This window comes from Neofelis nebulosa, chromosome 1 (genome assembly GCF_028018385.1).
Source record: "Neofelis nebulosa isolate mNeoNeb1 chromosome 1, mNeoNeb1.pri, whole genome shotgun sequence".
In the NCBI taxonomy this organism is placed as follows: Eukaryota; Metazoa; Chordata; class Mammalia; order Carnivora; family Felidae; genus Neofelis; species Neofelis nebulosa.
Window position 1 is genome coordinate 8,946,901 of NC_080782.1, and position 15,229 is coordinate 8,962,129.

The window sequence follows — 15,229 nt, forward strand, 5'->3', positions numbered from 1 at the left end:
ACCCACCAGATGAGCCCCTCCTCCGAGAGCCAGTTGCTGGAAGATCTCCAGGCAGTGAGAGGGGACACAGGCACCCACGGCAAATTAGGAAAATAGGCACACGTACACATGCAGACATATATATACATACATACGATAAAATAACTTGTATTTTAAATAGAGTAAAATAACTTAAAATGAACATCGAAAAGGTAAAATAAAGTAACTTGAATGTTCTAACTGTTCCTGGCCAAAAAAGAATATGAATGAATGAATATGTTACCACTAAGCGGCCAGCATACATTAAGTCACTTAGCCCCACAAAGACTCCAGAGTACAGTACTCCAGAGTACGGCGTCTCTATTTTAAGGGCTGAAGGACAATCGGCTTGTTCCAGGAGGCACAGCTGGTGAGCAGGGAAGCAGCACTGGGAGATGGATGTGTCTATTGCACGCCGACGCGTGTCCCGGTCCCCCGCCCCCCACGCCCCCGACATCGTGCCACCTCGGATCCACCGCGGGGCCGAGAGGTGCGTCTGATGGGGCCACACCCAAGTCTGTGGCCAGCTGCCAGCAGTCACTGCTGTTGAGAGGCTTTGGCCAGTCCAAGGAGCTCTCAGAGCCAGTGGGACCAGTGACTTCACACTTCCCCAGGCCATGCTGTCTGTACTGACCACACGACCCTTTATAATAAAGGTTCAGACTCCGCTTTTGGATGTCTGGCTTCTGACTGTTTTCAAGCCTCCCTCTCTGCTCTGCCCACCTCTGAGCAAGGTGATATGAAAGCTTGGATGCCTCCTCTTTTGGCATCAGCAGGAAGTTCAAATCACGCCAGCCCCTGTCCACACCTGAGAACCCTCACACTGGCTCCACCCCATAATCACCACAAAAACTCAAGCCAACCCCCTTTCCTACTCTCAAGACGTTTTCAGTCCCACTTAGGAGCCATGCCGACCATCCCAATAAGCCTCGTTATGTGAGTCACCCAACTTTCCGTACCCTCCAGGTGTATCACAGGGCGTCATCAATCCTGAGATCGGAAACACACTCCTGCTTTTGGGGGCGTGCATCACAACACCCCTGATCCAACCTTACGTGAACAACGGAATAAAATGCTTCCCTGGCCTTTAAAGAAGCCCTCAAAGAGGTGACCTTGAAAAAAATGATGGGCTGTAATCCCCTAATCAGAAATCTGTCCTTCATTTTGAGTGACTCTTTGGTTTTCTATTAAAGGCATAGAAGGATTGAGAGAATTTCCATTGGGGACAGAACTCAAATTTAACTTTGCTTTATTTGTAAATCATTTTATACAATTTTAATAGTATTTTTGGCATTTTTAAACTTATCTGGATGAACAATATTTTTCTTTATGTGACTGTTGACACCACTGTTGACATTTGGGACTGGATAACTCTTTGCTGTGGTTGCTGCCCGGTGCACGTGCATTTTAGGAAGTTCTGCAGCATCCCTAACCCTACCCATAACATGCTGATAGCACCGCCACGGTCCTCTCCAATTGTGACAACCACAAGTGTCTCCAGATGTTGTCAACTATCTCTTGGGAGGCAAAAATCACACCTGGCTGAGAACCACTGCCCTTTATTCAATCCATAAAGACACGTGACCTTTCTGCTAAGTCCTCTAAGTCCCAGTGGAAGATAGAAAGAAATGATGAAAAGCCATTAGGCTATATCCATCCTAATGCAAGCAAGCAAAATCTACAATAAATTGCAATTATATCTCTAAATTTCTTGTTTCCACTCTGAAACCGATTTTGACTGATCCCCAGAACTGCTCCCATGCTAGGGAGATGACTCTTTATAGCTTACCGAATTGTTTTAAAACATTTGATTACTCAGCAGCTTAATGCAAATACTTGTCCCTTGTCTAAAAAATCAGAGTGAGCTATGCCGACCACTGTGATTTTCTAGAAATATCACGCAGCACAGTGTATATACAAAGTAGTCCAAGAACACAAAGCATGTTGACAATTGTTTACATAATGGGTGCAGACAATATATTCTTTCCTGGACCACATCCACCCGTGTTATATTCCCTAGTAATTCTGTAAATGGCTCAAAATCCTTGATTGTAACACAAAGCGTATCTATTGCCTAGAGTTCTCATCCTGTAAGTGAGTTTTCCAGAAAGGAGAGATGATATCATAGGTGACTGCAGTAATCTTGTAAGTTGAGGAGACAACGTACGATGCTTTTTATTTCTTGAAGATTTAGAGGCAGAGATAACTCCAGGGATGATATTGGGAAGAGGAAGGCAAATCTCATGAAAAGTTCAGCGTTTGACCATTTTGCCTGTGTTAATACTAGAAGGTATATTTGGTCATCTACTCCTCAGTATCCAAATATTAGAAAAGAAGACTATGCATACACACGCCAGTTAATCAGAAGGTGCCATTTCAGGTCTTACATATGGAGCTAAATTTTGGAAACCCCACTTTGGTTTTCCTCTTCCTTTCCCCTTTCAACACTACTCTATAGACCTCGGTGCTGACGAATGTACCACCAGTCGCTTAAGAATCCAAGCAGCGCTTACCTCGGCTTTAATTTTATTGTCTCCGAAACAGAGGTGCTGTAAGTAGGCTGCAGCATTAGACTGGACTGAAGGAAACTGGTGTTGTAACATCTGGATCACTTCCGGTAGCTCTGGGTCTCTCCATCCAAATTCTCTGAACAAGGAGAAGGCAGGAGAACATGAGAGAGAAATCCTACCACAGTGTTAACACGCTAAGCGCTTAACCCATTTATGCAACGTACTTGAGTTTACACGGAACTATTTCACAAATAGCCGGTCTGGTTTTCATACACGCACATTCACTTAAAAGACTCTGAAAAGACGTCCTTAAGTTGATGGCCTGGAGGTGCGTGTATGTATACACGTACGTATGTATGCTGAACACACACACCCTATATATATAAAACCTTAAATGTATCAACTGAAGTTACATGTTTATGAAGACTGTGAAAAAAAAAATGACTTAAAGTGTCACATGATTTTATTAATATACACATTTTTAATTTGGGCTTAAATGGAGAATTTACAAGGTCACATTGGTTTTCTAACACATTGTTTCAACAGTCTGATTCAAGGACAGCATTTGGCTAAATTATCAGACAAGAGAAAATATAACTGGATGGGGTCCAATCCAAAATCCAAAATGTTGTGATAGAACCTGATGCCTTCTTTATTATTTTCTGACTATTATTACTGTTACTGTTACCATCATCTCTTCTTTAAACGATTCTCCACAGGGAAAAGTGGAGGAACAAGAAGAATTTATAAAAGGAAGTTCAAGAGTTGGGTTTATTCATACAATGCTAATATATATTTTTTCACTGTACATTTTTCTCCTCCATTCTTCTTTTCACATCTGAGCTACTCCAAGAAGATGGCTGTTTATTTAATTTTAAGAAACATGCTCTGAGACATTTAAGTTCACCCTAAAACACAAGACTGATTGTACCATGCAAATGAATATTGTTTTATGAAGTCAATCGGCTCAACCAGCAAGGACATGGGGCTAACAGGGCCAATGGTATGGATTCTATTCCTGTAGCAGGGAACCCATTTTTAACAGAGAAATAAAAAAGCAACCTCTGAGACCGCAGATAAAAAGGTGACCCCACGTGCCACAAAAGGGTACTATTTATCCAAAGGATAGGGTGAAAGACAAACGAGATAGCTTGGCAATAACCACTCTACTCCCAGAGAAACAGCTCAAGAGCATCCATCCTGTTGATGCTGGGTCAGTGCTGTCGTTGGAGAAGAGGAGTCACAAAAAAATGGGGCAGAGAAAGAACAGACAAAGGTTGAAAGCGTCCTCGTAGATTCTAACCTGTTCTCTTTATCTTTCCTTTATCACAGCCCATAGAGGCTGTCAAGCAAACCTTGAAACGTGTTAGCACTCCCTTCACGGCTCTGAAGACAATCGTCAATGGGATTCCTTTTGAGTTAGCTTAGTTCTTCTTGGCAAGATCAAGCATTTGATTTAATGTAGTTAATGCATTAAGTAGTTAATAAATTTGACATAAAATTTTAGGTAGCCACACATATTTTCAAAAGAACAGATAGTACAGTAATACATCTGCTACAAACTACCCATAAGTGATTGCTGGTAACAGACAAATTATTACATTTTTTTTGGCTATGTGATCAAAGCAGAAATTACAGATTAAAAACACAGGAAGCTTGTGTTACTTTAAGTTTAATGTCCTTCTCTCGCATGATTCTAAACCACTTCTGCAACATCGAGATAGCACCCACAGCCCCTCTGCTCAGAATAGCAGCCAAGTAAAATTGTGTTCTTTGTTCAAATGAAATAAAAATCTACAGAATACCCTATACATTAAGATTAGCAGTGTCCTATAGGTACTGGATGGCTAAGATGAATTCGGGTCAGCCTGTGCTATTGGAAAGTGATTAGTAAAGAATTCACTTGAGCCTATTTTATTAACCGGATGGTAACTGCTCTATATGGCATACATCAGTAACATCTTTGGAACAAGATCTCTAGGGGAACAGTCTGAGGGACCCTCTGCACACATGCACACACACGGGTTTGTTTGTGTGGATGCATGTATATACACACGCACATGTACACACACAGCCCAAACTCAGAGCAGATGCACTTTCTAAGGAATCATGAGCCTAGGGGGAAAAAGGCTATTCAGCTTCCCCTGAAAACTCTGGAATCCCAGACATCCCCTCTGCCCCACTACTCTTTTCCCAGACTTGTTTCTCACCTTTCACCCCGCTGACCAAGCCAGTCACCTCCCACGCACCCTTCTTCCTACCTAAGGCATCGGACTGGGCACAAACACAAAACTGATCGGGCTGCTTCCCTGCTTAAAGCCCTTCAGTGGTTCCCACTGTCTTTGGGATAAAGACCAGGATATTCCCATGGCTCGTGAGGCCTTTGCTTGGCTTGCCATCTCCCCTTGCGTCCCGCTGCCTCCCTGGGCTCCCTGCACTGGCAGACATTTGGATGGTGCTCTCGCCCACCTCTGTTCTGGAACAGCTCTGGCCCAGCGGTTTCTCACTCAAACTCAGGACCCCGGGCTCCCTGTGATTCCCTCAGGGAGGCCTTCCTTGAGTCCATCCATGCAACGCCTAGCAGTAGTGCCTCCATTTTGTTGGGGACTGAGTCCCATCGCTGCCTCCGTCTCCACACTGTGGTAAGTTCCCTGAGGCCAGGACCGCAGCCCTTTTGGTCATGTTTGCTCACTAGAGCATACAATATCCCCGGTACCTGATGAACGTTCCATAAATGTGCTTTGGGAGAGTGAAGGCATGAAGGAAAGAGTGAAGGAAGTATCTGGGCAGGGAGTGTTTCCTCAGTTCTAATGACATCTTTTCTCTGGCCAATTGGTCATTCTGGAATGCTCCCCCCTCCCCTGACACACCTAGACAGATAGACACACACACACACACACACACACACACACACACACACTCCATACTGCCAAACTGTGCAGTCTTTACCATGCATCAGTAATTCTGTCACTGAAACCTTCCAGTGGCTTCCCACTGCATGAAGGACAACAGCCACCTCCCACACAGAGGACTCCTCCCTGTTCCTGAGCTTCCTGTACCAAGTTTCCTGAATTGCTTCCTTCCTATTGAAAACAGTTCTTCTGTTCCCATCTCAAGATCCTGGTACTTTGGGGGAGGCTCCTCCCTCAGGTCTCTGCATGGTGCTCTCTTGTCTTGACCAGGTCTTAGTTCGTATGTCTCGGAGGGCATCTCCTAGAAGCTTCCAGGCAAACAAGCCTGACCCTTCATATCATCTTACTACCGCCATATTTCATCCACCACACTTATAACTGGCTGAAATTCCCCTTCATCATTTTTGTTATGATGATTCATCACTCCGCCCTTTCTCTGCTGTAAGCTTCACGGGGACAAGGGTTTTTCCCACAGCATGAAGACATTTCCTCGGCTGCCATGCTCCAATCCTCCTCTGGTGCAATGACAACATGTGAAAGTGGGGTCCCTGGGGGGGACTCCGGGACAGAGTGAAAGGGGGCAAGGGAGATCACAAAGCCGGGTAAGACTTACGACAACGGTAAATTAGTGCTCAAAATGACTTGATGTCTCTTAGCCTAAACCAGCTTTCCAGGAATCATGCCGGAGTGGATTGTGCGTCCGGGCAGTTTGCTTCCGGTTTATTCTAACTGGCATCCCCCAGCCTTAGCCACAGCAGCAGGTGCTGTCTAAGAGGATACTACTAGTGTTTTCAAATGCCTTCCTCAATTTCACAAGAGTGATGCTAAAGGTGTACCCCCTCAACAATAAGTTGGGGGGGAACGATTTACATCCAAGTCTCTTTTTCCAGAATGGTTTTGTTTCGTTTAAATTAGATCGCTCGGATTTTTTGTTGTCCATGGAGTTGGACTCCAGAGAAAGAACTGGAGGCCCAGAGGAAGTAAAATGTCATCTCATTTGGACCAGAATTTGGTATATGATATGGCCTTGCATAAGGGTCTTAATCCTCAAGGACAAGGAGTGGCTCACAAGACAAAGATGTTCCGGAAAAGACACATACCAACAAAGGATCAGCACACGGAGAGGTTGGTGGATTTGGAAAAGGTACATTCTCAGACTAGCTGGGGAATGGCTAAGAAACAGGCTGTGTGGAGGAAGCCTGCCCGGGAGGCCGGATAGTAGAGGCAGGGCCAGAAAGCAAGTTTGGGATGAGATCACGAAGGGCCTTTCATACAAATGCAAAAATGCTGTTTCTGGTCTGCAGTGACTGTGGTGGAGAAGAAATCTAAGAACATTCAGATTTGTTTAGGTTTACAGAACAGCCAGAAAAATAACCTTAAGAAACAACATGAGTGCACTAAAAGTCAGTTGCCATGGTTCCCTATTCACACGCCTTAACTCTTTAATCCTTAAGTAGCCTTCTGTGGTTTATTTTCATTTTACAGAGGAGGAAATTTGACTTACAGATGCTACCAACTTAAGTGGTGGAGCCAGAATAAAACTCGGCTGTCTGCTTTCAAATAGATAAATTTAACCATATAACTGTGTTGGCTGCTGTAATCACTGCCTTGCAATAACGTCTAGAAGAAGGATTTTTTCTTTAGACAATGTCTCAAAAATAAGTATGTTTAGGGCCGCCTGGGTGGTTCAGTCAGTTAAGCGTCCAACTTTAGCTCAGGTCATGATCTTGCCGTTCCCGAGTTCAAGCCCCGCGTCGGGCTCTGGGCTGACAGCTCAAAGCCTGGAGCCCAGATTCTGTTGTCTCCCTCTCTCTCTGCCCCTCCCCCGCTTGTGCTCGGTCTTTCTTCTCTCTCTCAAATAAATAAACATTTAAAACATTAAAAAAAATATGTTTAAAACTGTGTCCACAGCAGACTTTTGGCAATGACCGAAGACATTTTTGGTTGTCACAACTGGAAGACGTTCCTGGCATCCAGTGGGGAGAGGCCAGGAATGCGGGTCAACATCCTACAGTGCACAAGAAAAAAATTCTCCATCCCCGAACTGTCATTAGAGCCAGGGCTGAGAAACTCTGGTCCAAACATGAAGTGTGTCTGATCACTTGTGTTGAGCAAGCATGTTTTAAAGTCTTTTACTCCTGGATTATTTTAGTAGAATGGACACAGGATTTGGTATGAGAGTAACTAGGAAAGCGTTCCAAACTTGAACATCTGGCTTTCTCTCTTCAAGTCCCTCACTGTTTGCTGGTCTTGGTTTCCATGGATCTAACATGGCAAATAATACCACCTATTTCATGGGATATCTTTTGAAATGACACATGAGATAATGAATGTGGAAGTGGTTGGCAAGGTATTAAGAGCTATAGATAGGTATATACGAGCGACTGTTACCCTAAGATTGCTCTAAAGGACATATGTACATATTTAAAATATTTATATAACGCCATTTAGTTTTTTAAAAATAACCTGTTACTGATGGGTTTATTGACATTAGAGCTGATACTGACACGAAAGAACATAGAGACACTGCTTTAGCTTATAGTAAAGAGAGACACTGCTTTAGCTTATAGTAAAAATTCTGCCTGAAAATGTGCCACTTTGAAATGATTTGTTTTGCCCCCTACCCCCTCCAGAGGCAGAGTGCCATGGTGGGCAAAAGTTCTTTGGATGCAGTCAGAGTTGGTTCGAATCCTGCTCCACCCACCATGAACACTTTCTGCAGCCTTGGGCTCCTTCTGTCTGCGTCTGGTTTCCTGCTGAATTTCCACTGGCTGGCGTGCTCTTTGCTTTGAGTCCATCTTTCATAATGAGATAATAATTCCTACCTGGGAGTATTGGTGGGATGATCAGAAATAATATATACGAACCCCTTGGAGCAGTGTCTGGCACGCAGCGTGGACCCTTGAGACATGCCGGCTGTCGTATATAACTAGACGACGGAGTAAAGACTCAGAAATAAGAACCATCTACAGTTTTCTACCGGAGCGAACTCCTAACTCTCATTTGTTACTGGGCTTCATTTTAGAAATGTTAATGGAACTGGAGAATATGCAAATGTAACCTTTTCTCCATTAAAACTTGTCACACAGACCAACAATATTGTGACAAAATTCTCACTCTTATATGGACTATCTGAGTTGCTAAAATTATAAGCGCTCAGCTCAGAGCTAAATAGCAAAACAGTTTGAAATCCGTTACTATGTTATGCTGGCACAGAAACTGGAGAGTTGATGTGCCGTCACAAGATTTTATCACGTTTACTTCTGCGTTGTAACGGGCCTCAGGGCCAGAGTCTCTGGGAACTCAAAATTTGACTTTCAGCAAAGCTTGACGTCAGAGACACCTTGCTTACTTTCATTCTTTATGTTGGAGGGACACTGCCCACTTTGCAGCCTCGGTGGTTTCAGTGGGGCAGGGCTACATGGACATTACTTAAAAACGTGAAAATCTCCACCTCTTTAAACTTCTGAACTGTAACCAGAAGTTGTATTTTTTAATGTTTATTTATTTTTGAGAGAGAGAGAGACCGAGTGCAAGCAGGTGAGGGGCAGAGAGAGAGGGAGACACAGAATCGGAAGCAGGCGCCAGGCTCTGAGCTGTCAGCACAGAGCTCGACGCGGGGATTGAACCCACGGACAGTGAGATCAGAGCCGAAGTTGGCCGCTTAACCGACTGAGCCACGCAGGCACCCCCTAACTAAAGGTTTTAAAGAGCACATCGGCTTTAACTTTGGCATCTAGAGCCATGAGGTGAGCTGTTTTGTTTCTGATGTGGTCTTGTTAATAAGGTTGGCGGTGCAGACGTGGTGGTCATAAGAACGTTAGATAGGTGGATATTTTTATGACGAAACGGAAGTATTTTAATTCTTGTTGACGAACGAGATCTTATCCAATGAGAAACATATGGAAGCATGCGTGTCTTGGTCCTCATTCCTGGATATTTTGTAGCCCTACCAGAAGCTGCCCTACATGGCTTATCACATTTAGAAAACAAATCTTTGCTTTCAGAGAAACAGCAGCATTGGAATTATGACTGTCTAGAAAACAAGTTCAACTGTTTTCATTTGTAGAAAGGAATGGCTCTCTCCAAGCTTTACATTTTGGGAAAATGTAATTACCCAAACTGCATCAGTAGCATTAACTCACTGACCCATGATTTCTTGACCTGTCTTCTGATGGAGCAGCCACTGTGCTCCTTGTAGATGTGTTCAGCTCACAGGGACTCAATGCTGTCAAGGACCACCAGCCAGCTCTTCCCTCCTGGGGACGATCCTCATCTTATCTTAAATCTGCATTATTAATTACACCCTCTCTTTTCACAAAATACTGAGGCAACTCGCACAGACAGATCATCTATGACGATATGATAAATGAAAAACCAAGTACAAAAAAGAGGGGGGTTTCAAATGTTATGAGCGTAAGGTCGACGTACTTGCTTGTTTCAAATTGGACCCTTTCCTTACAAGTAGCCCTGCCCTCAGCAGAGACACTAATTAGGGTAGAAAATGAGTCATTCCTGTTAGTTAAATGAAAGCACAGAATCCCACCACTTCCTGCACTGGGAAATCAGGAAGGAAGAATCTGGAACTCTCTATCCTTGTCCCAAGATCCATGGCTGGTCTCTAGTTCGGATCCCTCTGGTGGGCTGAATAATGTCCCCAAAGGTATCCCTCCAACCTGTAAATGTTACCTTATTTGACAAAATGGACTTTGTATATAAGAAGGAGACATACCACTGAAATAAGATGCTATATTGTTGTCTTTGAAAATAAAGGAAGGGGCCATGAGCCAAGAAATGTAAGGAATGCAGCTCTAGAAGCTGGAACAGACAAGTACAAGGATTTCCTCCCGAAACTTCTGGGGGCAGCATGGCCGTACTGACACGTCGATGATAGCCCAGTGAACCTGACTGCAGACTTCTGGCCTTCAGAACTACAGGAGAGTAAATCTGTGTTATTGAAAGTCATCAACTTTGTGTCCATTTGTTATAACAGCCGCAGGAAACAAATGCACATATGGCCTTTTTAAGCTGACAAAAGACCATCCCACTGGCGAGACTCCGAGGAGGTGGAGGGAGCTGCTTGGACTATCCTAAGAGTCACCACCTCCAACTCATGCCTCTGAGAATCCACCCTGTGATCGCTGGTCACGAGGTCGACTCCTCTAGCGATTTACTCCGACTTACCAACCGGCTCGTTTGTCTATTTGAAACACCCACCTCTCTAACCTGCGGCCTTCGCCTCTCACTGCATCCCTGCAGGCCGCCTGACTTCCTGCTTTGGCAGATTCAGCTGTAAACCACTCACCCCCCCAGCCAATGTTCACGGGGTGACCACTGTGCCTCTAGCCACTGGAAATTCAGTACTGAACGCAGCAAAAGTTCCTGTCGCAGGGAGCTGCTTCCTAACGGTGGTTGGCAATCGTTATCAAGAGAGCAAAATGCATTATTTGTCAGTGTTAAGCGTGTGCTGGGTTGAATGGTGTCCCCTCAAAAATTCATGTCCACTTGGGACCTCAGAACATAACCTTATTTGAAATATGGTCTTTACAGGATATAATTAAGGACCAAGATGAGATCCTCATCTTCCTGGATGAGGACAGGCCCTAAATCCTATGGCCGTGTCCTCATAAGACACACAAAAGGACACAGAGAGACACAGGGAGGAGAAAGCGCTGTGCAGACAGAGGCAGAGGTTGGAGTGATGTGGCTACAAGCCAGGGGATGCCAAGGATGGCCGGCAACTACCAGAGGCAGGGAGAGAGGCATGGACGGTTTCTCCTTTAGAGCTTCTGGAAGGAACCCACTCTGCTGACACCTTCGCTCGACTTCTGATCTCCTGAACTGTTAGAGAATAAATTCCTGTTGTTTTAAGCCACCTCGTTTGTTGTATTTTGTTACAGCAGCCACAGGAAACGAATACAGGTGTAATGGGAAAATAAAACAGACATAGGCAACACGAGTGTGTGTGTGTGTGTGTGTGTGTGTGTGTGTGTACATGCACACACACGTGCTGTACAGGGGTTGTTATTGTAAACTCTGTGGGAAGTAATACTTTATCCACCACCTCTAGAGGCAATTATAGATTATAGATTGCGCTAAGACCCTGAAGAGGAATGTGCTTAATTAGCACGTCAGACAAGAGGGGAAAAGGCCAGTAAGGGAAGTGGCGTGGGTCCTGGGGCCATGTGGAGAGAGGCAGTAAGGCCCCAGATCACACAGGATTCGTCAGTCCTGGCACGTCTCTGGCTTCTGCTCTGAGAGAGACCAGAGGCACTGGCATGTTGTGGTCCGATTCGCGTTTTTGGAGAATCGCTTTGACAGTGGTTACATGGGTGTATACATCTGTCAACACTCAGAAACTGCAGCCTAAAACAGTGCATTTATTGTATATAAATCATACTTTGATGGAGCTGTGTTTACGAAAGGTCCCTCTGGATGCAGGGCTGAGAACAGACTCTATAGGGTGCGGATGGAGCAGGAGAGAGTTCAGTGGCTCGTGTGGGGGACCCTGGCGAGGCTGTTGGTGCTGGGCAGTGGGGGGGGGGGGTGGGGATACACGCTGGGGACGGGGACGGGTGCACGCAGAGTGTGCAGGCAAGAGCCGGCCCTTCTCCTACCCGCTGCTCACGTGAACTGGTGACTCCTGTGGCCTCGTCCGTCATGCCCTGCCCGGGGACCACAGGGCGGACTGGCCAGGCTAGGACCCACTTTTGGGGACTGGCATCTATTACTCCAGAACAAGGAGGGACATTTTCGACTAGTGAGTTTTCTACTGGCTGCTGAAGCGGAGAATCGGAAACAGCAAAATCATGAGAAAACTGCTCATTTCCCAACTATTACAGGTGCTGGGTGCCTTAAGTAAATCTTAGCCAAGCAAAGGGCTTTTTCTTGGAGTCCAACTTATTGGGAATCAAGGTGGGGGTGGGGGGTGGGGGGATAATGTAAAATGATTGGCAAAAGTTCATGCTGCTATTTACCATTTTTAATCTCATGTATTTTAAGTACCAGTGAATTTCTGCTTCTACCAAGGGCTTAAATATCCTAAAAGTCCATTAGATTGCAAATAATATTATCAATTATATGGTAATACCTATTCAGTCTCAATAAAATATAGAATACTCGCTTTTATCTATTAATACAGCTAGACCTTTTCAATAAAATAGGTTCCACAAGGAAAAATCAACTTCATACACATAAGCGTTTAGTTGCCCTGGAAATTCTAACAGGCTGTCTTTAGTGGTAAAAGCCCAAGGGAACAAAGGACAAATAGTACCCATAAACTTTTCCGTGTAAGCCATAATGACTTTATGGAAAATGTTTATATTCTATGACTATGTACCCATTTTAAAATTAACAGTCCGTGATGCTTCCTAGAAAAATCTGGACCTGTGCACCTCCAGTGGGAACAGAAGGAAGGATCTGACACCCAAGACCCATGAGAGGAGGGCATGATTGTAGGATGTTAGAGCAATAGTTTTTACTCTGTCAGTATCGGCAGAGATCAGGGTTCTGCCTCAAGTTTATTTATTTATTTAAAAAAATTTTTTTAACGTTTATTTATTTATTTTTTTGAGACAGTAAGAGACAGAGCATGAACAGGGGAGGGTCAGAGACAGAGGGAGTCACAGAATCTAAAACAAGCTCCAGGCTCTGAGCTATCAGCACAGAGCCCGACACGAGGCTCGAACCCACGGACTGCGAGATCACGACCTGAGCCGAAGTCCGACCCTTAACCGACTGAGCCACCCAGGTGCCCCTTGCCTCCCGTTTAGATTAGGTATTGGAGAAAAAGCCACAAAGGTTTTGCTCACCCTCAGAAAGTTTTACTATATGTGTATTAAAGGAAACTTAATATTAAATACTATTAAAAATGGCCTAGCAATATACTGCGTGTAAATTATAGAATGGAGAGTGCTTTCTTATAAACTAAATAACGATATCATCTGACAGTTCTCTGTGAAAAGAATCTTTAAAAAAGAGCTTTTAATGATTCTGTTTCTGATAACTTCCGAACCTCTCCGAAAACCAAAATGACACGGGTAAATGCATTCTAGAAGAACCCATCTCCAAAGATTGCGTGCTGGTCTCCATGTTTCTGGAAGCAAGAACCTGTCCCACGGCACCTGTCACATTGTCTTTAGAATGTAAGTTGTGAGTACAGGCTCGAGGGTTGATTGCTACGCAGAGTCCACGGTGGGCATCTAGTGACATCCACTGTTGACCTTGGTCCTGGGAATGTTGCTAGCATGTTTCGCACATACGATTCCATGTCTGTCACCTCATTTTAGTTCTCCAAAGAATGACAACTCAATGTATTTCAGACAACACCGAACAGAGAGACTCCCTTTAAGGAAAATCTTACAGAATCGAAACGAAATTTAGTCTAGAAGAGGCACCAAGTGAGAAAGATGTTTGAGGGCATTCTTTAAAATGAGTAACAAATCCTCTGAAAATAGCACCCACGCATGGTCTCCTTCCAGGAGTATTTGAGAGGCCTTTTTATGAACCAGGAGAAGTTCTAGGTCCTGCGGATACGCATATTGAGTCCTGACCTCAAACCACTTATACTTTAGCAGAGAAGACAACTATAAATAAGCAATGACTTGGCAATGAGAAAGAACGAAATACGGCCCTTTGTAGCAACGTGGATGGAACTGGAGAGTGTGATGCTAAGTGAAATAAGCCATACAGAGAAAGACAGATACCATATGTTTTCCCTCTTATGTGGATCCTGAGAAACTTAACAGAAACCCATGGGGGAGGGGAAGGAAAAAAAAAAAGAGGTTAGAGTGGGAGAGAGCCAAAGCATAAGAGACTCTTAAAAACTGAGAACAAACTGAGGGTTGATGGGGGGTGGGAGGGAGGGGAGGGTGGGTGATGGGTATTGAGGAGGGCACCTTTTGGGATGAGCACTGGGTGTTGTATGGAAACCAATTTGACAATAAATTCCATATATTGAAAAAAAAATAAGCAATGACTGTACGTTGAAGAAAAGATATTAAAGAAATGCCAGACCTGCATTTAAAGACCGTCTAGTTGCCTCTTTCCTTTTCAGTAATGCTGGATTCAAAGCCATCCAAAGGACGGCAGAAATAATTATTGTTAACATTATGAAATAATTATACCATCATGAAAAATCATAATAGTGACTTAGTATTTCCAGAATTTGTATATATGCATTTTGATGGCTTTTCTTCATATTTTAGGATGGGAGGGCGCTTTAGCTAGCATTTCCCATGTTTATTGTGTAGACTGAGAAACCCAGGTCAGATTGTTTAGTGACCTGACCAAGGTCACAGGTAAGTTAGTGCATGGAACCTGGTGGTCAATTGTTAAGGTTCAAAGCTTATTCAAAGTTACATTCGGCCAAGATATCTCCTCCCTAAAGTCTGTTCTGCAATGCACACACACTCTAGTTCCAAACCTTGGTTTGTGCCTCTGAACTGTAGTAGGCAATCATGTTGGAGCAGAATTACCTAATTGAAAAAGCATGTTGTGTAAGAAGGAAAAAAAAAAAAAACACTTATTCTAGCTGTGTTAGGGATTAATTTCCTGATAAGCATGGGGCCATGTGCTATAAGAAGGTGGTATTCAGGGAGGGTAAACTTTTTTTAATTAAAAATATTATTTTTTAAGCAATCTACACGCAAATGTGGGGCTCAAACTCACAGTCCCAAGGTCAAGAGTCACATGATCTACAAACTGAGCCAGCCAGGTGCCCCAGGAAGGGTAAACTTTAAAAAGCATGTTGCTAGACATGTCAATGTAATCCAACCAAGCCTATCAGGA

The 15,229-nt window shown here is 44.0% G+C and overlaps 1 protein-coding gene across 7 annotated transcripts in view; it reads right to left on the minus strand.

Moving 5' to 3' along the window:
- Positions 1-15,229, minus strand: part of CTNND2 (catenin delta 2) — a 947,889-nt gene that overhangs the window by 261,533 nt on the left and 671,127 nt on the right. For all 7 annotated transcript variants that reach the window (XM_058715770.1, XM_058715751.1, XM_058715761.1 and 4 more), the window contains one exon: positions 2,532-2,664. In XM_058715770.1, coding sequence (XP_058571753.1) covers positions 2,532-2,664 — 133 coding nt within the window. The remainder of the gene's footprint in view (positions 1-2,531; positions 2,665-15,229) is intronic.